Source organism: Carlito syrichta, unplaced genomic scaffold, assembly GCF_000164805.1.
Source record: "Carlito syrichta isolate Samal-C Ts95f unplaced genomic scaffold, Tarsius_syrichta-2.0.1 Scaffold304744, whole genome shotgun sequence".
Lineage (NCBI taxonomy): Eukaryota > Metazoa > Chordata > Mammalia > Primates > Tarsiidae > Carlito > Carlito syrichta.
The window spans coordinates 125400-141218 of record NW_007248840.1 but is presented as its reverse complement, the minus strand read 5'-3'; the positions used below and the strand labels follow the sequence as shown (position 1 = coordinate 141218).

Here is a 15819-nt window from a genome sequence, read left to right as displayed (position 1 = left end):
TGCCTGCTGGGCTCCGGTGATCCTTCCGCCTCAGCCTTCCAAGTAGCTGGAACTACAGGCGAGCGCTACCACGCCCGGCTAATTTTTGATTTATTGTACAGTTGAGATCTCACCAAGTTGCCCAGGCGGGTCTTGAATCAGCGGGTTCAGGCAATCCACTCACCTCGGCCTCCCAAAGTGCTAGGATTACAGGCTGAGCCACAGAGCCCAGCCTAAAAAAATTTTTAAAAAAGGTCTTTTCCTGTGTGTTGTAGGGATGGGCCCTTCCCCTCACAGCCGGCCCTCCCGCCCATTACCTCTTCCTGGTCCAGCATCTGCTGCTTGAGCTTTTCTATGAGTTGGCTCTGCTGGTTGATCTCATCATCCTGTGGCAGGCAAGGGGGAAAGCTGGGTGAATGGGGTGACTCTTTCCGGTTTGGAGTTAAGGGCTGGGCCTGGGGTGGGACCCTGATCGACATCCAAATAGTTTAAGCTTTGAGGTTGAAACTCCATATCCTACAAAGAAACTCCCTGTCCTAAAAGTTCCTTTTCCTCGGCTTCTTTTCTGGGCTCCCACCCTTACCTTTAAATTTATTTCTTCCTAGAAGTTGGTATGACCTTGACAACAAACAGCAAAAGGCTTTAAAAATTTTTTTTAGATCCCTTAATTTAATTATTTACTTATTTTAAAGGCAGGGTCTTAAGTCTGGTGTGGTAGCACATGCCTATAGTTCCAGCTACTTGGAAGGCTGAGGCGGAAGTATCGCCAGAGCCCAGCAGGTCAATGCTGCAGTGGCCGTGAGCGTGTCACTGCACTCTAGCATGGGCGAGAGAGTGAGACTCCAACTCAAAAAAAATAAATAAATAAAAATAAATAAACAAATAAATAAATGACAAAGACAGGGTCTTGCTGTGTTGCCCAGGCTGGAGTGCAGTGGTGCGAGCATAGCTTATTGCAGCCTCTAACTCCTGGGCTCAAGCGATCCTCCTGCCTCAGCCTTCCAAGTAGCTGGGATGACAGGCCTGACCCACCACACCAGCTAATTTATTTTTGCTTTTTTTTTAGACACAGAGACTTACTATGTTGTCCAAGCTGGTATCAATCCCTGGCCTCATGTGATTCCCCTGCTCCAGCTTCCCCAGTAGCTAGGATTCCAGGCGCAAGCCACCACACCCACCAAAAGACTTTATTTGTGTTATTTTTTTTTAAGTCGGGAGTCTCACTCTGTTAGGCTGGAATGCAGTGGCACAATCACAGCTCTCTGCACTCCTGACCTCCTGGGCCAGGTGATCCTTCCACCTCAGCCTCCTGAGTGGCTGGGACTATGGACGTGTTGGTGCTAATTTGTGTGATTTTTTTTTTATAGGGACCAGGTCTCACTATGTTGCCCAGGCTGGTCTCAAACTGCTGGGCTTATGCAACCCTTCTGCCTCAGTCTCCCAAAGCACTGGCCAAATGACTAAATATTCATATATCTTAACCTGGAATTCCACTTTAGCACACTATTATAATCAAATCATTCAAAAGCAAAGTTTTATGCACAAGAAGCAAAGATAGTCATTTCAGAGTTATTTATAATAGCTAAAAATAAAAACAAAAACAAAAACAAAGAAACTAGAAGTTTTGGAATAAGTGAATGGTTCAACATGGGAGGACCCACCAAAAAAAAACTGGAATAATTTTTTGGAGGGCAACCCCGTTGTAGTACAGGCTTTTCTCACCAGGTAAGTGTTCTAGGAAACAATCGACATCAGTGTACCAGCTAGTGTTGTTGTAAGAGGCTGCTTGGCTTCAGTGGATTGTTTTTGGAGATTCTTTTTTTTTTTTGAGTCAGTCTCACTCTGTCACCCAGGCTGAAGTGCAGTGGCACACTCATGGGCTTAGGTGACCAAGTAGCCTCTGCCTTCCATGTAGCTGGAACTATAGGCACGTGTTACCACGTTCGGCTAATTTTTTGATATTTTGTAGAAATGAGGTCTCGCCAAGTTGCCCAGGCTGGTCTTGAACCCCTGAGCTCAGGCAATCTTCTTGCCTTGCCCTCCCAAAGTGCTAGGATTACAAGCTTAAGGCACCACGCCCAGCCCAAAAACTGTTTTGAGCAGTAGAAAAGGAGTTACGAAACGAGTATTGCATCAAACAGAGAGCACTTTGAAAGTGACTAAAGAGCCGGGCTCGGTGGCTCAGCCTGTAATCCCGCACCTGTGGGAGGCTGAGGTGAGTGGATTGCCTGAGCCCGCGGGTTCGAGACCTGCCTGGGCAACTTGGTGAGACCTCATCTCTACAATAAATCAAAAATTAGCCAGGCGTGGTAGTGCGCGCCTGTAGTTCCAGCTACTTGGAAGGCTGAGGCAGAAGGATCGCTGGAACCCAACAGGTCGAGGCTGCGGTGGCCGGGAGTGGCCACTGCACTCTAGTCTGGGCGACAGAGTGAGACTCCAACTCAAAAAAACAACAAAAAACAAAAAAAAAGAAAGTGACTAAAGTTTAAACATAAAAATACACAATTTTTAATAAATAAATTCAGAGTTTTTGGGGTCCCCCCTCATACATTTTGACAAACAGACTCTTAGGCAGTCACTTAAAAATACTTTAAGGCCAGGCATGGTAACTCATGGGTGTAATATCAGCACTTTAGGAGGCTGAGACAGGAGAATTGCTTGAACCTAGGAGTTGGAGACCAGCCTGGGCAACATAGTGAGACCTTGTTCCTACAAAAAATACAAAAATTATCTGAGTGTGGTGGCGCTTGCCTTTAGTCCCAGCTACTTGGGAGGCCAAGACAGAAGGATCCCTTGAGCCCAGGAGGTCAAGGCTGCTGTGAGCTGGGACCACAGCAGTGCACTCCAGCCTGGGTGATAAAATAAGCCCCTGTCTCAGGAATAAATAAATAAATAAATAATACTTTAAGAGAACTGTTAAGGAAAAGGGAAATTGCTCATATAAAATTGCTGAATGAAAAAATCAGCAAAATGATAAGCCAGGCACAGTGGCTCAAGCCTGTAATCCCAGCACTTTGGGAGGCCGAGGCGAGAGGACTGCTTGAGCCTAGGGGTTTGAGACCAGCCTGGGCAACCTGGCGAGACCTCGTCTCCACAATAAATTTCAAAAATTGGCCAAGTGTAGTGGAATGGGCCAGCCACTTGGAAGGTTGAGGTGGAAGGATCACCTGAGCCCAGCAGGTCAAGGCTGCAGTGGCCGTGAGTGTGCCACTGCACTTCAGCCTGGGCAACAGAGTGAGACTCCGACTCAAAAAAAATACACCACAATATACCTCAATTGCACAGAGAAAAGTAAAACGTCAACAGTGTCATCTTTGAATGGTGGATGATGGGTGATTTCAATTTCTGCTATATATTTTTATTTATTTTTGCACATCTACTCCCTTTAAAATCAGATGGAGGCCATATGAGCTGCATTCTTTAGCTCTCAACTCACCCCACCCCACTCCACCCCACCCCGCCTCCAGCCCACTTTGCCACTCTGCCTGGGCCTCACCTTGTCATCCAGCTGTTTATAGAGGCGCCGGATCTCCTCCTCGTACTTCTGCCGCTCTTCGGGCGCAATGCGCACCACGATGGACGAGTTGTCATTCACTGGGGTCTCCTCACAGAGCTCGGCCCCAAGGGCTGCATCCTCCCCGGCCAGGCGCTCCGTCTCAGGCACGTTCTCTCCTGGAAAAGGGGCAGGACAAGTGAGGGATGGGAGAAGGGCGCTCTTCCCTTCTCACTCCTCCACGCCAAGGCCCTCCGGCCCTCGTGCTCTCCTGCCTAGTGGGCCTTCACCCCTGCAAAAACACAGCCCTCCTTCTGGGAGACTGGCCTCACAGCACCCAGACAGGCTGGCCTTGGCCGCCCTGCCGCCTCCTCCCCCTCCTGCTCCTCCTCCTCCCACCGCCTCCCACGCTCGCCAGATCCCTTTCTAACCATTGCGCCACCGGCTCAGCTCGGCCTCCAGCTTGGCGATCGTCTCTTTCTGGGTCTTTGTCTTCTCCTTCTCCTTCTCATACTTCTTCTTCCATTGCTCAGCAGTCAGCTCCAGGTTCACAGAGGCAGTGTTCTTAATGGTCTTCGCCCTGGGAGAGGAGAAAGAGGGACAGAGAACTGAGGCTTGCATCAGACTTGGGTGACACTGAGGAAACAGAGCCACAGGGGTGGCAGAGATCCCTCTGGGGACTGTGACACTGACCGCTGCCCAAACATCAGGGTGGACTTGGTCTCTGCATCGTTGTAGCTGGACGGCGAGCAACAGATGAACATGGTCGTCCGGCAGTTTCCTCCCAGAGAGTCCTGAAGAATCCGTGTCATTTTGCTGTCACGATATGGAACATAGCTTTTCTGGAGGAAGAGGGAGACTGTGACTCAGAAAAATGAATTCAGCAGGAAACAGAAAGAATAATGGTGTTGACTAGGGATCAAGCCGTCTGTGAATTGACGGCGGTGGGGGGAAATTAAGAGAAGGTGGCGGCAGGTGGGCGGGGCTTGAGGAGGGAGGGGCCCTAAGGGACACTCACAGTGCCCTCAGCCAGCGCGGAGATCACATTCCCCAGGGCGGACAGTGACTTATTGATATTCTTTGCCTCATCCAGCACGGCGCCCTCTGCTCCAGTCTTACTGACCTACCAGGGCAGAAGGGACGAGTGTGTCATGAGCAGCTGCAAAGGGAGATGGCTGTCACCACCTCTTTCCACATGGTGGGGCTCAGTCCAAGGAGAAAGGGGGGAAGAGGAAGAGGAGGGAGCAAAGAGATGCTTGCCCGGGAACAGGGAAGGCCCTTCTTCTGTTCCCCTAAACTCTCTTGCCAGAGGCCATCTTGCACCTACCTCCTGCCACATAATATACGACTCCCCTTATATGACATGTTGAAGAGAGGCAAATCCATAGAGACAGAAAGTAGATTAGAAGTTGGCAGGGGCCAGGCACAGTGGCTCACACCTGTAAGCCCAGCACTTTGGGAGGGGGACGCGAGAGGATTGCCTGAGTCCAGGGATTCAAGATGAGCCTAGGCAACTTGGCAAGACCTTATCTCTACAATAAATAAAAAAAATTAGCCGGGCTTGGTGGCTCAGCCTGTAATCCTGCGCCTTTGGGAGGCTGAGGTGAGTGGATTGCCTGAGCCCGCGGGTTCGAGACCCGCCTGGGAACTTGGTGAGACCTCATCTCTACAAGAAATCAAAAAATCAGCCGGGCATGGTACCGCGCTCCTGTAATTCCAGCTACTTGGAAGGCTCGCCAAAGCCCAGCAGGTCAAGGCTGCAGTGGCCGGGAGCGGCCACTGCACTCCAGTCTGGGCGACAGAGTGAGACTCCAACTCAAAAAAAAAAAACAAAACAAATTTTTTTTAAAATTAAAAAGACCAAAGGCTTCCACTCGCCCCATGCCCACGAGGTCTCCAACCTTCTCGCTCCCTGCCAGGTCCACGAGATACAGCTTCCCACTGAGCTTCTGCTCTGTTTCCATGTTCTCCTGCTTGATGTTAATGAGGAAGATGCTGTGGCTTCGAGAGCTGTGTTCGTTCATGTCTGCAGGAGCAGGGGAGAAACGGGACCTATATAACCTGCGGAACCAAAGTCCTCAGCCCTTGGTGTCTGCTGACTACCGCCCCTCCCGCCAAGAGAGAAGGTGCCCACCAGGACTGCCCCTGATGCCACATCCCCCAAGCAGCAGGGTCGCACCAACAAGGGACCCTCCTCTTTCCTTTGCTCACTTTCCAGTCCCTCCACCCGAGGGCACAGAAGAGAGACAGATCCCGAATCAAGAGCCCCATATAGTCCCACTCACTGGTGACAGCCACATGACGATTTGATTTCCCTTCATCAATCACATCCAAAATCTCTTCTGGGCTGGACACAAAGCGTTCAGTGCAACCCTGCAGGGGACAATGACCCACACACTCTGATTTGCAAATGAAGCTGCCCGCACGCTGACCAAATGACCCTTCAATGCAGTGTCTTTGCCAAGCCCCCAGACTTTCCCTGAGCCCTTGGTACATCTCACGCCTCCAGGACATCGGCCTTCCAGCCTCCGGGTCACTGACCTCTGCTCCCTCGCCCACACTCTCCATACACTGGCCTCACATAGGTGCCTGCCCCCTCTCTCACCTTGACAAACGGCACCCGGTTCTTGTCCTCGTGCACTGACAAATTCGTCTTGGTCACTGAATCAAGAGAATGCAGTGTGAGCAAGACCGTTTCTTCCATCTATCCCTCTGCACTCCTCCCCCCTTCCCCTCCTCCCCCTTTTCCTCCTCCTCCTCCTCCTCTTCTTCCTGATCCAGCTCTGCTTGGGCTGTTTCTATGTGGGCCTGCACCCGAAGCTCATTTTCAGACCCTCTTTGTTTGTAGCAATCCTTGGAACCAAGTCTCAGATCCTGTATGCCCTCTGCATCTCCTGCCAAGTAGTACTAACTCAAAGAGCAATGTGTCTTTCTTTTCCTCACCCTCCTCACACACCCTCACCCTTTGAAGCTGAGCACTCACCATCCAGAAGGTCACGAATTTTGTCCAGGTAGATCTCAAAGTAAGAAACCTGGTTAGGGAGACAGAAGGAGTGTGAGGTGAAGAGAGCCTATCTGAAATCGGATACAGGAATCCTAAACTAATGTGACCTGCTCAAACGGTGAGGGTGGACGGGAAAGGGTGGAAGAGAACACCTTGAAGGACAACTGCGGTAACCATAGAAGGGGAGGCCACATTGGGGAGCCCAGGATCTTCAGGGAGTTCAGGCTAAATCTCCCCTCCCAGGCCCCATCCAAGAGTGTCCTGCTGTCAAGCCCTGGTCACCTTGATGTGGAACTCAAGGTTCTCATCCATGGAGTAGATGTGATTGAAGATGTCTCGGGCAATTCGAGGAATGATTCCCATCAGCTGGGGGTCGTGCAGCTTTCCCTGGGGAGTGAGGGTATTCCAGAGTGAAGCCGAGGCTCAGGGAGAATGAGACAACTCAGAGGCATGCAGGGGAACACAGAGGCAAGAATTGAAAAGAAGACTGTTCTAAGTGAGGAGATTGTCACCATTACGTCTGTGTTTTGGTGGTGGGAGGAGACAATGGAGCAGTCCTTGGGACTCTCATTGTTGCTGCTTTTCCGAATCAAAAGAAGAGGCTGGGCACGTGGCTCACGCCTATAATCCCAACACTCTGGGAAGCCGAGGTGAAAGGATTGCCTGAGCCCACAGGTTCAAGACCAGCCTGGGCAACATGGCGAGACCTCCTCTCTACAATAAACCAAAAAATTAGCCGGGCATAATGGCACACATTTGTAGTTCCAGCTACTTGGAAGGCTGAGGCGGAAGGATCACCTGAGCCCAGCAGGTCGAGGCTGCAATGGTCGTGAGCATGCCACTGTACTCTGGCCTGGGTGATGGAGTGAGACTCCGACTCCATAAAAAAAAGAAGAAAAAGAAGAAATCGAGTTGTGGAGAGGAGGGTACATCGCAGCAGGCTGAAGGAAGCCCATTCAACTTCCCCTCCAGTGTGTCACACTTCAGTTCATCCTCTGAACCCATCTGCCTCTGGTCTAGGCAGCTGTTGATACCTATATCTCCACCCACACTCCCCCACCCCCGAGATTCCTTGACCTTTCCAACACTCCCAGCTGTTCACACCCTACAGAGTCAGCCCTCACCTCCATGGTATGGGTTTTCCCGGAGGATGTCTGTCCATAAGCAAAAATGGTGCCATTGTAGCCAGCAAGGACATCTGGAAGAGATGATAGAGAAATTTGTAGACGTAAGTGGGGAATGAGGAGCCTGAAAAAACACGTTCTGGAAATCCATCCATTACCTTTGACGATCTGCATGGCACACGCATGATACACCTGCTCTTGTGTCGTGTTTGGGGGGAATACACGGTCAAAGACATACGGCTTCCCCTACAAGGAAAGTGAAAGACGTCAGCCATCAGTACAGGTGCAAGGGAGAAGAAATATCACAGCGGCTTCCGTCAGCCTGAGACAGTCACCCTCTTCTTCCACATGTGTAGAAAACTTGGGAGAATGAGGGACACTACGTGTGCCAGTGACACCAAAAGTCGTGTTTGTAAGGTAGAGGACTATCACGCATGAGACTGCGTGTCAGGATCTTAGTCTTGGTGTGATGATTTTGTACCCCACCACTCCCAAACTCTCCCTGGGAAGCCAAATGAGAACAGACCCTAAGGCCACAGGCTGTGGAAAGCAAAGAACAATTTATCAATATTAAAAAGTGTGCTAAGTCGGGCTCGGTGGCTCAGCCTGTAATCCCGCACCTTTGGGAGGCTGAGGTGAGTGGATTGCCTGAGCCCGCGGGTTCGAGACCCGTCTGGGCAGCGAGACCTCATCTCTACAATAAATCAAAAAATCAGCCGGGCGTGGTAGCGCATGCCTGGAATTCCCGCTACTCGGAAGGCTGAGGCGGAAGGATCGCCGGAGCCCAGCAGGTCGAGGCTGCAGTGGCCGGAAGCGGCCACTGCACTCCAGTCTGGACGACAGAGTGAGACTCCAACTCAAAAAAAAAAAAAAAGAGTAAATGAGGTTATGCTTGTTCTCTATCATAAGTTGACAAATTTCCCAGTTGTGTTTTCGCGCCGTTTAGTATTAAGAGACTATGACCTGTCAAATTGTTTTACTACACTGCCTATCTTTATCCAGTCAAAATGTAGCCTTCAAGATCTACCAACACAGGGCTCGGTGGCTCAGCCTGTAATCCTATACTTTGGGAGGCCAAGGTGAGTGGATTGCTTGAGTCCGCAGGTTTGAGACCCACCTGGGCAACTTGGCGAGACCTCATCTCTACAATATAGTCAAAAACTAGCCGGGCGTGGTAGTGCGTGCCTGTAGCTCTAGCTACTTGGAAGACTGAGGCGGAAGGATCGCTGAAGTCCAGCAGGTGGAGGCTGGGCGACAGAGTGAGACTCCAACTCAAAAAAAAAAATGTCTTCTCATTGGGTGTGGTGGGCTGTGATCCTGCCACTGCCCTCCAGTCTAGAAGACAGAGTGAGACTCCAACTCAAACAAAAAGGTCTACCAACATCAGAGTTTGGGGGATATGTTTTAACTAACTAAGGAAAGTCCTAAAACTTGGCTAGAGGCTGAGTCAGTTGTGGTTCACGCCTGCAATCCTAGAGCTTTGGGAGGGTGAAGTGGGAGGACTGCTTGAAGCCAGGCATTCAGTACCAGCCAGGCCACCGCAGCCTTGACCTGTTGGGCTCTGGCGATCCTTCCGTCTTAGCCTTCCAAGTAGCTGGAACCACAGGCCTGTGCCACCATGCCCAGCTGATTTTTTTTATTTATTGTAGAGATGAGGTCAGGCCAAGTTGCCCAGGCTGGTCTGGAATCCCTGGACTCAGGCAATCCTCCTGCCTTGGCCTCCCACAGTGCTGGGATTACAGGCATGAGTCACTGTGCCTGGCTCAAAAAAAATTTTTTTTTTTGAGTTGGAGTCTCACTCAGTCACCCAGACTGGAGTGTAGTGGCTGCTCCTGGTCACTGCAGCCTTGACCTGCTGGGCTCCAACAATCCTTACCATCTCAGCCTTCCAAGTAGCTGGAACTACAGGCGCGCGCTACCATGCCCGGTTAATTTTTGACTTATTGTAGAGATGAGGTCTCGCCAAGTTGCCCAGGCAGGTCTCGAACCCGCAGGCTCAGGCAATTCACTCACCTCGGCCTCCCAAAGCACAGGATTACAGGCTGAGCCACCGAACCCGGCCAAAAAAATGTTTTAAGTAGCTTGTAGCTGGGCATGGTGGGTCACACCTGTAGTCTCAGCTACTTGAGAGGCTGAGGTGAGAGGATCACTTGAGCCCAGGAGTTTGAGGCCGAAGTAAGCTACGATAGACAGCCACTGCATTCCAACCTGGTCAACAGAGCCAGACCTTGTCTCCAAAAAAATAATAAAATAATAAAATAAAACAATTTCAAACGTGGCTAGAGCTGGAGAAGTAGCTCTAGGTATATCTACAATATTACATGGATATATACAGAATTTTTTCTAGAAGGAGTTATATAAAAAGGTTAATAGTAGTTACTTTAAGGAGAGAAACTAGGAGAAAAGAGTTTCATTTTTAATTTTGTAACCTGAATTGCTTACATTGTTTAACCAGGTACAAGTATTATACTTTTAGAATTTTAGTGGCAAATAAGATGACATAACAGCGTATTATTTTGTGTTCTTCTTCTTCTTTTTTTATTTTTGAATTGGAGTCTCACTCTGTCGCCCAGACTGGAGTGCAGTGGCACACTCCCTAACACCGTAGCCTCGACCTGCTGGGCTCTGGCGATCCTTTCACTTCAGCCATCCAGGTAGCTGGAACTACAGGCACACGCTACCACACCAGGCTAGTTTTTTATTTATTGTAGAGATGAGGTCTCGCTGCCCAGGCAGGTCTCAAACCCATGGGCTCAGGCAATCACTCACCTCAGCCTCCCAAAGGCGCGGGATTACAGGCTGAGCCACCAAGCCCGGCTATGTTATTTTTTAAATATCAAAAAATTAAATCTGGTTTATGGCAAAAAATCTACCTGAAACATTGATCTGATATCATGAAGAAAGCCTCTGAAGCTCAAGAAACAGAAGAAAACAAAGGAGAGGAAGTTGGGAAGCTTCTCTGTAATACACTGTAAACTGATTGAATCTTTTAGAGGGCAATTCTATTAAACAGTTAAATGTCTATACTGTCTATGGTCTGTACCAGGATTCCAGTGCTAGGAGTTCATTTTATAAAACACTTCTGGAAACACTTAAAGATATATGTAGACGGATAGTCAGTGCAGCAGTTTGCATTAAAGAAAAACCAAGACTGGCCGTGGTGGCTCATGCCTGTAATCCCAGCACTTTGGGGGTGCTGAGGTGAGAGGATTGCCTGAGCCAACGGGTTCGAGCCCAGCCTGGGCAACTTTGCAAGCCCACATCTCTGCAATCAATCAAAAAATTAGCCAAACGTGTTGGTGCATGCCTGTAATTCCAGCAACTTGGAAGGCTGAGGCAGAAGGATCGTCTGAGTTCAGCAGATCGAGGCTGCGGTGGCTGTGAATGTACCACTGCACTTCAGCCTGGGTGACAGAGTGAGACTCCAACAAAAAAAAAAAGAAAAAAGAAAAAAAAAAGGCATGCACAAAATACTATAAAACAAAAAATGTGGTTTTAAAAATAGTATGCATACCAAAGTTACTAAAAGAAAAGGGAAAAAAAGAAAAGTAAAATAGTATGCAAGCCGGGCTCGGTGTCTCAGCCTGTAATCCCACGCCTTTGGGAGACTGAGGTGAATGGATTGCCTGAGCCCATGGGTTCGAGACCTGCCTGGGCAGCGAGACCTCATCTCTACAATAAATAAAAAAATCAGCCGGGCGTGGTAGCGCATGCTTGTAATTCTGGCTACTTGGAAGGCTGAGGCCGAAGGATCACCGGAGCCCAGCAGGTCGAGGCTGCGGTGGCCAGGAGCGGCCACTGCACTCCAGTCTGGGCGACAGAGTGAGACTCCAACTCAAAAAAAAAAATAGTATGCAAACAGTATTGTAAACAACAAAAAAGCAAAGGATAATTCCATTTCTGTAATTTTATGTATATATACACACATACATATATATATACACACACAGGTGGAGCATTCATAATCCGAAAATCCAAAATCCAAAATGCTCCAAAATTCCAAACTTTTTAAACATCAACATGATGTTCAAAGGAGCATTTTGAATTTTTGGATTAAAGATGCTCAGGTAAATAATGCAAATATTTCAAAATCTGAAATTCTTCTGGTCTCAAGCATTTCAGATAAGGGATACTCAACCTGTATGTTATATATATGTGTATATGCATACCCTGCACAGAAAAACACATGAATAGTGGTTATCCTTGGACAGTAGGGTCTTAGAAAATTTTGTTCTTTTTTATTTTGATTTAAAACTTTTCTAAAATAAGGCCAGGTGTGGTGGCTCAAGCCTGTAATCCCAGCACTTTGGAAGGCCCAGGCAAGAAGATTGCCTGAGTCCAGGGGCTTGAGACCAGCCTGGGCAACTTGGTGAGACCTCATCTCTACCACAAAAAAAAAAAAAAATAGCCAGGCCTGGTAGCACATACCTGTAGTGCCAGCTGCTTGGAAGATTGAGTTGGGAGGATCACTTGAGCCCAGCAGGTCGAGACTGCAGTGACCATGAGCAAACCACTGGACTCCAGCCTGGGTGACAGAGTGAGTCCAACTCAAAAAAAAAAAAACTTCAATAAAAATACAGGGCCATTGCCTTGCTAGACTCTCCTGTGGCCCATATGCTCTTTGAGCTATGGCTGTCGCCATGCTTTCTGGCTTTGGTCCCCTCCCCCACTCGGGGAGGTGAATCTCCTGTCTCCCTTCTCTTTCTCTCTCTAATTTACTTTTAAATAAACTACATTTTTTAATCTAAAAAAAATGCATAATTTTAAAATAAAAATTTAAAGTTTTTAAAACAAAGAGATCCATATTCTTATCACATAAAAACTCTTAATAAATTTGTAACAAGAAGACAAAAACTAAACAGAGAAAAATGAACAAGGGTAGAAACTAGTAACAATGAAAAAATGAAAATGTTCAATAAACATAAAGATGTTCAACATAGTTTCTAAGAAAAGGAGCTGAGCCAGTTGTGGTGGCTCACACCTGTAATCCCAGGACTTTGGGAAGCTGAGGCCAGAGGATTCCCTGAGTACAGGGGTTTGAGACCAGCCTGGGCAACTTGGTGAGACTTTGTCTTTACAATAAATTTTAAAAATTAGCTGGTATGATGATGTGTGCCTACTGTTCCAGCTACTTGGAAGGCTGAGGCAAAAGGATCCCCTGAGTCCAGCGGGTTGAGGCTGCAGTGTCCATGAGCGTGCTAGTACACTCCAACCTGGGCAACAAAGTGAGACTCCTACTAAAAAATAATAAAAGCCAGGCTCGGTGGCTCAGCCTGTAATCCCGCACTTTGGGAGGCCGAGGTGAGTGGATTGCCTGAGCCCACAGGTTCAAGACCCGCCTGGGAAACTTGGCGAGACCTCATCTCGACAATAAATCAAAAAATTAGCCGGGCGTGGTAGCGCGCGCCTGTAGTTCCAGCTACTCGAAAGGCTGAAGCGGAAGGATCGCTGGAGCCCAGCAGGTCGAGGCTGCGATGGCTGTGAGCGGCCACTGCACTCCAGTCTGGGCGACAGAGTGAGACTCCAACTCAAAAATAATAATAATAATAATAATAAAATAAAATTTTTTAAAAGGAGCTGAAATGGTAACATCTCTTTTCACCTGAAATATGCAGTGTAAATGAGGGCTCAAAAGAGAGCCTTCATTCTTTTCTGGTAGGAGAGTATGTCCATATACAACTCAAAAATGAGGATACTCTGTGGTTCTCCTTGTGTATACATGTTAAGTAAATTTGTATGCCATTCTCCTATTTAAAAAATTCAGAAATGCATCATCAAAAGCCTTCAACTTTACATATTCATTGACCCAGAAGTTCTAAGAATTGCTATTATGAAAACCATACACAAGAGCCAAGATAAGCTACAAGGATGCTTATCACCACACTGATTATAATAATAAGAAATTGAGAACAACTTAAAGGAGTTCCATTTGGGGACTGGTCAACCTAATGAACTGATTAAATGATAGCATGTGTGTGTATTTTATGCCTTGCTGCTATTTAAAATGATATCACAACAGAACATCAGTAAATAGAACATCAATAAATCTCAAAAACATGCTGGAAGAATTCAAACACAAAAAAGCATATATCGTATCATTCCCTTTATATGAAGTTTAAGAATGGGCAGAACTTATCTGTAGGATAGAAGTCATAAGAGCAACTACCTGCCACGTAACAATGTAACAGTGGTATTGACTAGAAGGGGACATGAAGGAGCTTTCAGGGTGACAGAAATGTTCTAGGTTTTCAGCTGGGTAGTGGTTACATACATACTGGGTAGTGGTTACATATACACAACTGGGTGGTGGTGTCTATATGCATTATGGAATTCACCAAGCTGTTTGCTTAACACTGCTATCGTAAGTTATAACATCATCAAATGATATTATAATGGCTCTTAAATACATGAATCAATGCTCAACCTCACCGTTAATAAATGAAATGCACATTAAAACTATGACTCAGCCGGGCTCGGTGGCTCAGCCTGTAATCCCGCGCCTTTGGGAGGCAGAGGTGAGTGGATTTCCTGAACCCGCGGGCTCGAGTCCCGCCTGGGCAGGCGAGACCTCATCTCTACAATAAATCAAAAAATCAGCCGGGCGTGGTAGTGCATGCCTGTAATTCCAGCTACTCGAAAGGCTGAGGCGGAAGGATTGCCAGAGCCCAGCAGGCGAGGCTGCGGTGGCCAGGAGCGGCCACTGCACTCCAGTCTGGGCGATCGAGTGAGACTCCAACTCAAAAAAAAAAAAAAAAAAAAAATGACTCACTACTTCTACCCATCAAAGTGGTCAAAATAAAATAGACAAAGCACTGCCTTGGTGAGAATGCGAGTAAACAGACATTTGCACATATTTCTGGTGAGAGGCATATGAACTGGAGCCCACTCAATTTAGAACTTGCTCTTAGATTTTTATTTTTCTGAGTCAGGGTCTCACTCTGTCGCCCAGGCTGGAATGCAGTAGCATGATCATGGTTTACTGTAGCCTTGACCTCCTGGATTTAGGCTATTCTTCCGCCTCAACCTCCCCTGTAGCTGGGACTACATACATGCACCTCCATGCCTGACTAATTTTTCTATTCTTTGTAGAGACAAGATCTCTCTATGTCACCTAAGTTGTTAGCGCTTACATTTTTTAAATGTATATACCTTATGATCTCCACTTCTAAAAATGTATTCTATAGATATACTGCTCATATGCAAAAAATATATACACATATATACAGAGTTGAGGGGAGGGAAGGGGTGAAGGGACAAAAAAAATCACCTATTGGGTAAAATGTGTACAGGTCAGAGTGGTGGGTATGCTTAAAGCTCAGACTTCCTCACCACTATACAATGCAATCATGTAAGCAAAAACCATTTGCAGGCCGGGTTCAGTGGCTCAGCCTGTAATCCCAGCACTTTGGGAGACCAAGGCAAGTGGATTGCCTGAGTCTGCGGGTTTGAGACCAGCCCAGGCAACTTAGCGAGACCTCGTTTCTACAATTTTTTTTTTTTTTTGAGTTGGAGTCTCACTCTGTCGCCCAGACTGAAGTGCAGTGGCCGCCCCCGGCCACCACAACCTCGACCTGCTGGGCTCTGGCGATCCTTCCGCTTCAGCCTTCCAAGTAGCTGGTACTACAGGCACGCGCTACCACGCCCGGCTAATTTTTGATTTATTGTAGAGATGAGGTCTCGCCAAGTTGCCCAGGCGGGTCTCGAACCCGCGGGCTCAGGCAATCCACTCACCTCAGTCTCCCAAAGACGTGGGATTACAGGCTGAGCCACCGAGCCCGGCTCATTTCTACAATTAAAAAACAAAAAATTAACCGGGCATGGTGGTGCTCCTCTATAGTTCCGGCTACTTGGAAGGCTGAGACGGAAGGATAGCTGGAGCCCAGCAGGTCAACGCTGGGGTGGCTGTGAGTGTACCACTGCACTCCAGCCTGGGTGATGGAGTGAGACTCTAACTAAAAAAAAAAAAAAAAAACAGAAACTATTTGTATCCTCTGAAGTTATTGAGACAAAAATTTTAAAAATATATATATATATACAAGATCATTCAACTGTTTGTAATCATAAATGATTAAAATCCTAAATGTCCACCAGTAGAGGCCTGGTTAAATAGATTATAGCCTATGCCTACAAAAAATTATACAGTTGTTAAAAAGAATGAGATAAAGCCAGGCTCGGTGGCTCAGCCTGTAATCCCACGCCTTTGGGAGGCTGAGGTGAGT

The 15819-nt window shown here is 47.6% G+C and overlaps 1 protein-coding gene across 3 annotated transcripts in view; it reads right to left on the bottom strand.

Annotated features, from left to right (window-relative positions):
• Positions 1-15819, bottom strand: part of KIF5A (kinesin family member 5A) — a 42506-nt gene that overhangs the window by 18309 nt on the left and 8378 nt on the right. For 2 of the 3 annotated variants that reach the window (XM_008060839.2, XM_021713809.1), the window contains 12 exons: positions 7759-7846; positions 7601-7674; positions 6759-6863; positions 6456-6504; positions 6078-6133; positions 5758-5845; positions 5374-5498; positions 4491-4595; positions 4166-4314; positions 3904-4052; positions 3476-3651; positions 297-365 (listed from right to left, as the gene is read on the bottom strand). In XM_008060839.2, the coding sequence (XP_008059030.1) occupies positions 297-365; positions 3476-3651; positions 3904-4052; positions 4166-4314; positions 4491-4595; positions 5374-5498; positions 5758-5845; positions 6078-6133; positions 6456-6504; positions 6759-6863; positions 7601-7674; positions 7759-7846 (1233 nt within the window). The remainder of the gene's footprint in view (positions 1-296; positions 366-3475; positions 3652-3903; positions 4053-4165; positions 4315-4490; positions 4596-5373; positions 5499-5757; positions 5846-6077; positions 6134-6455; positions 6505-6758; positions 6864-7600; positions 7675-7758; positions 7847-15819) is intronic. The other variant, XM_021713810.1, reaches the window with a different exon arrangement.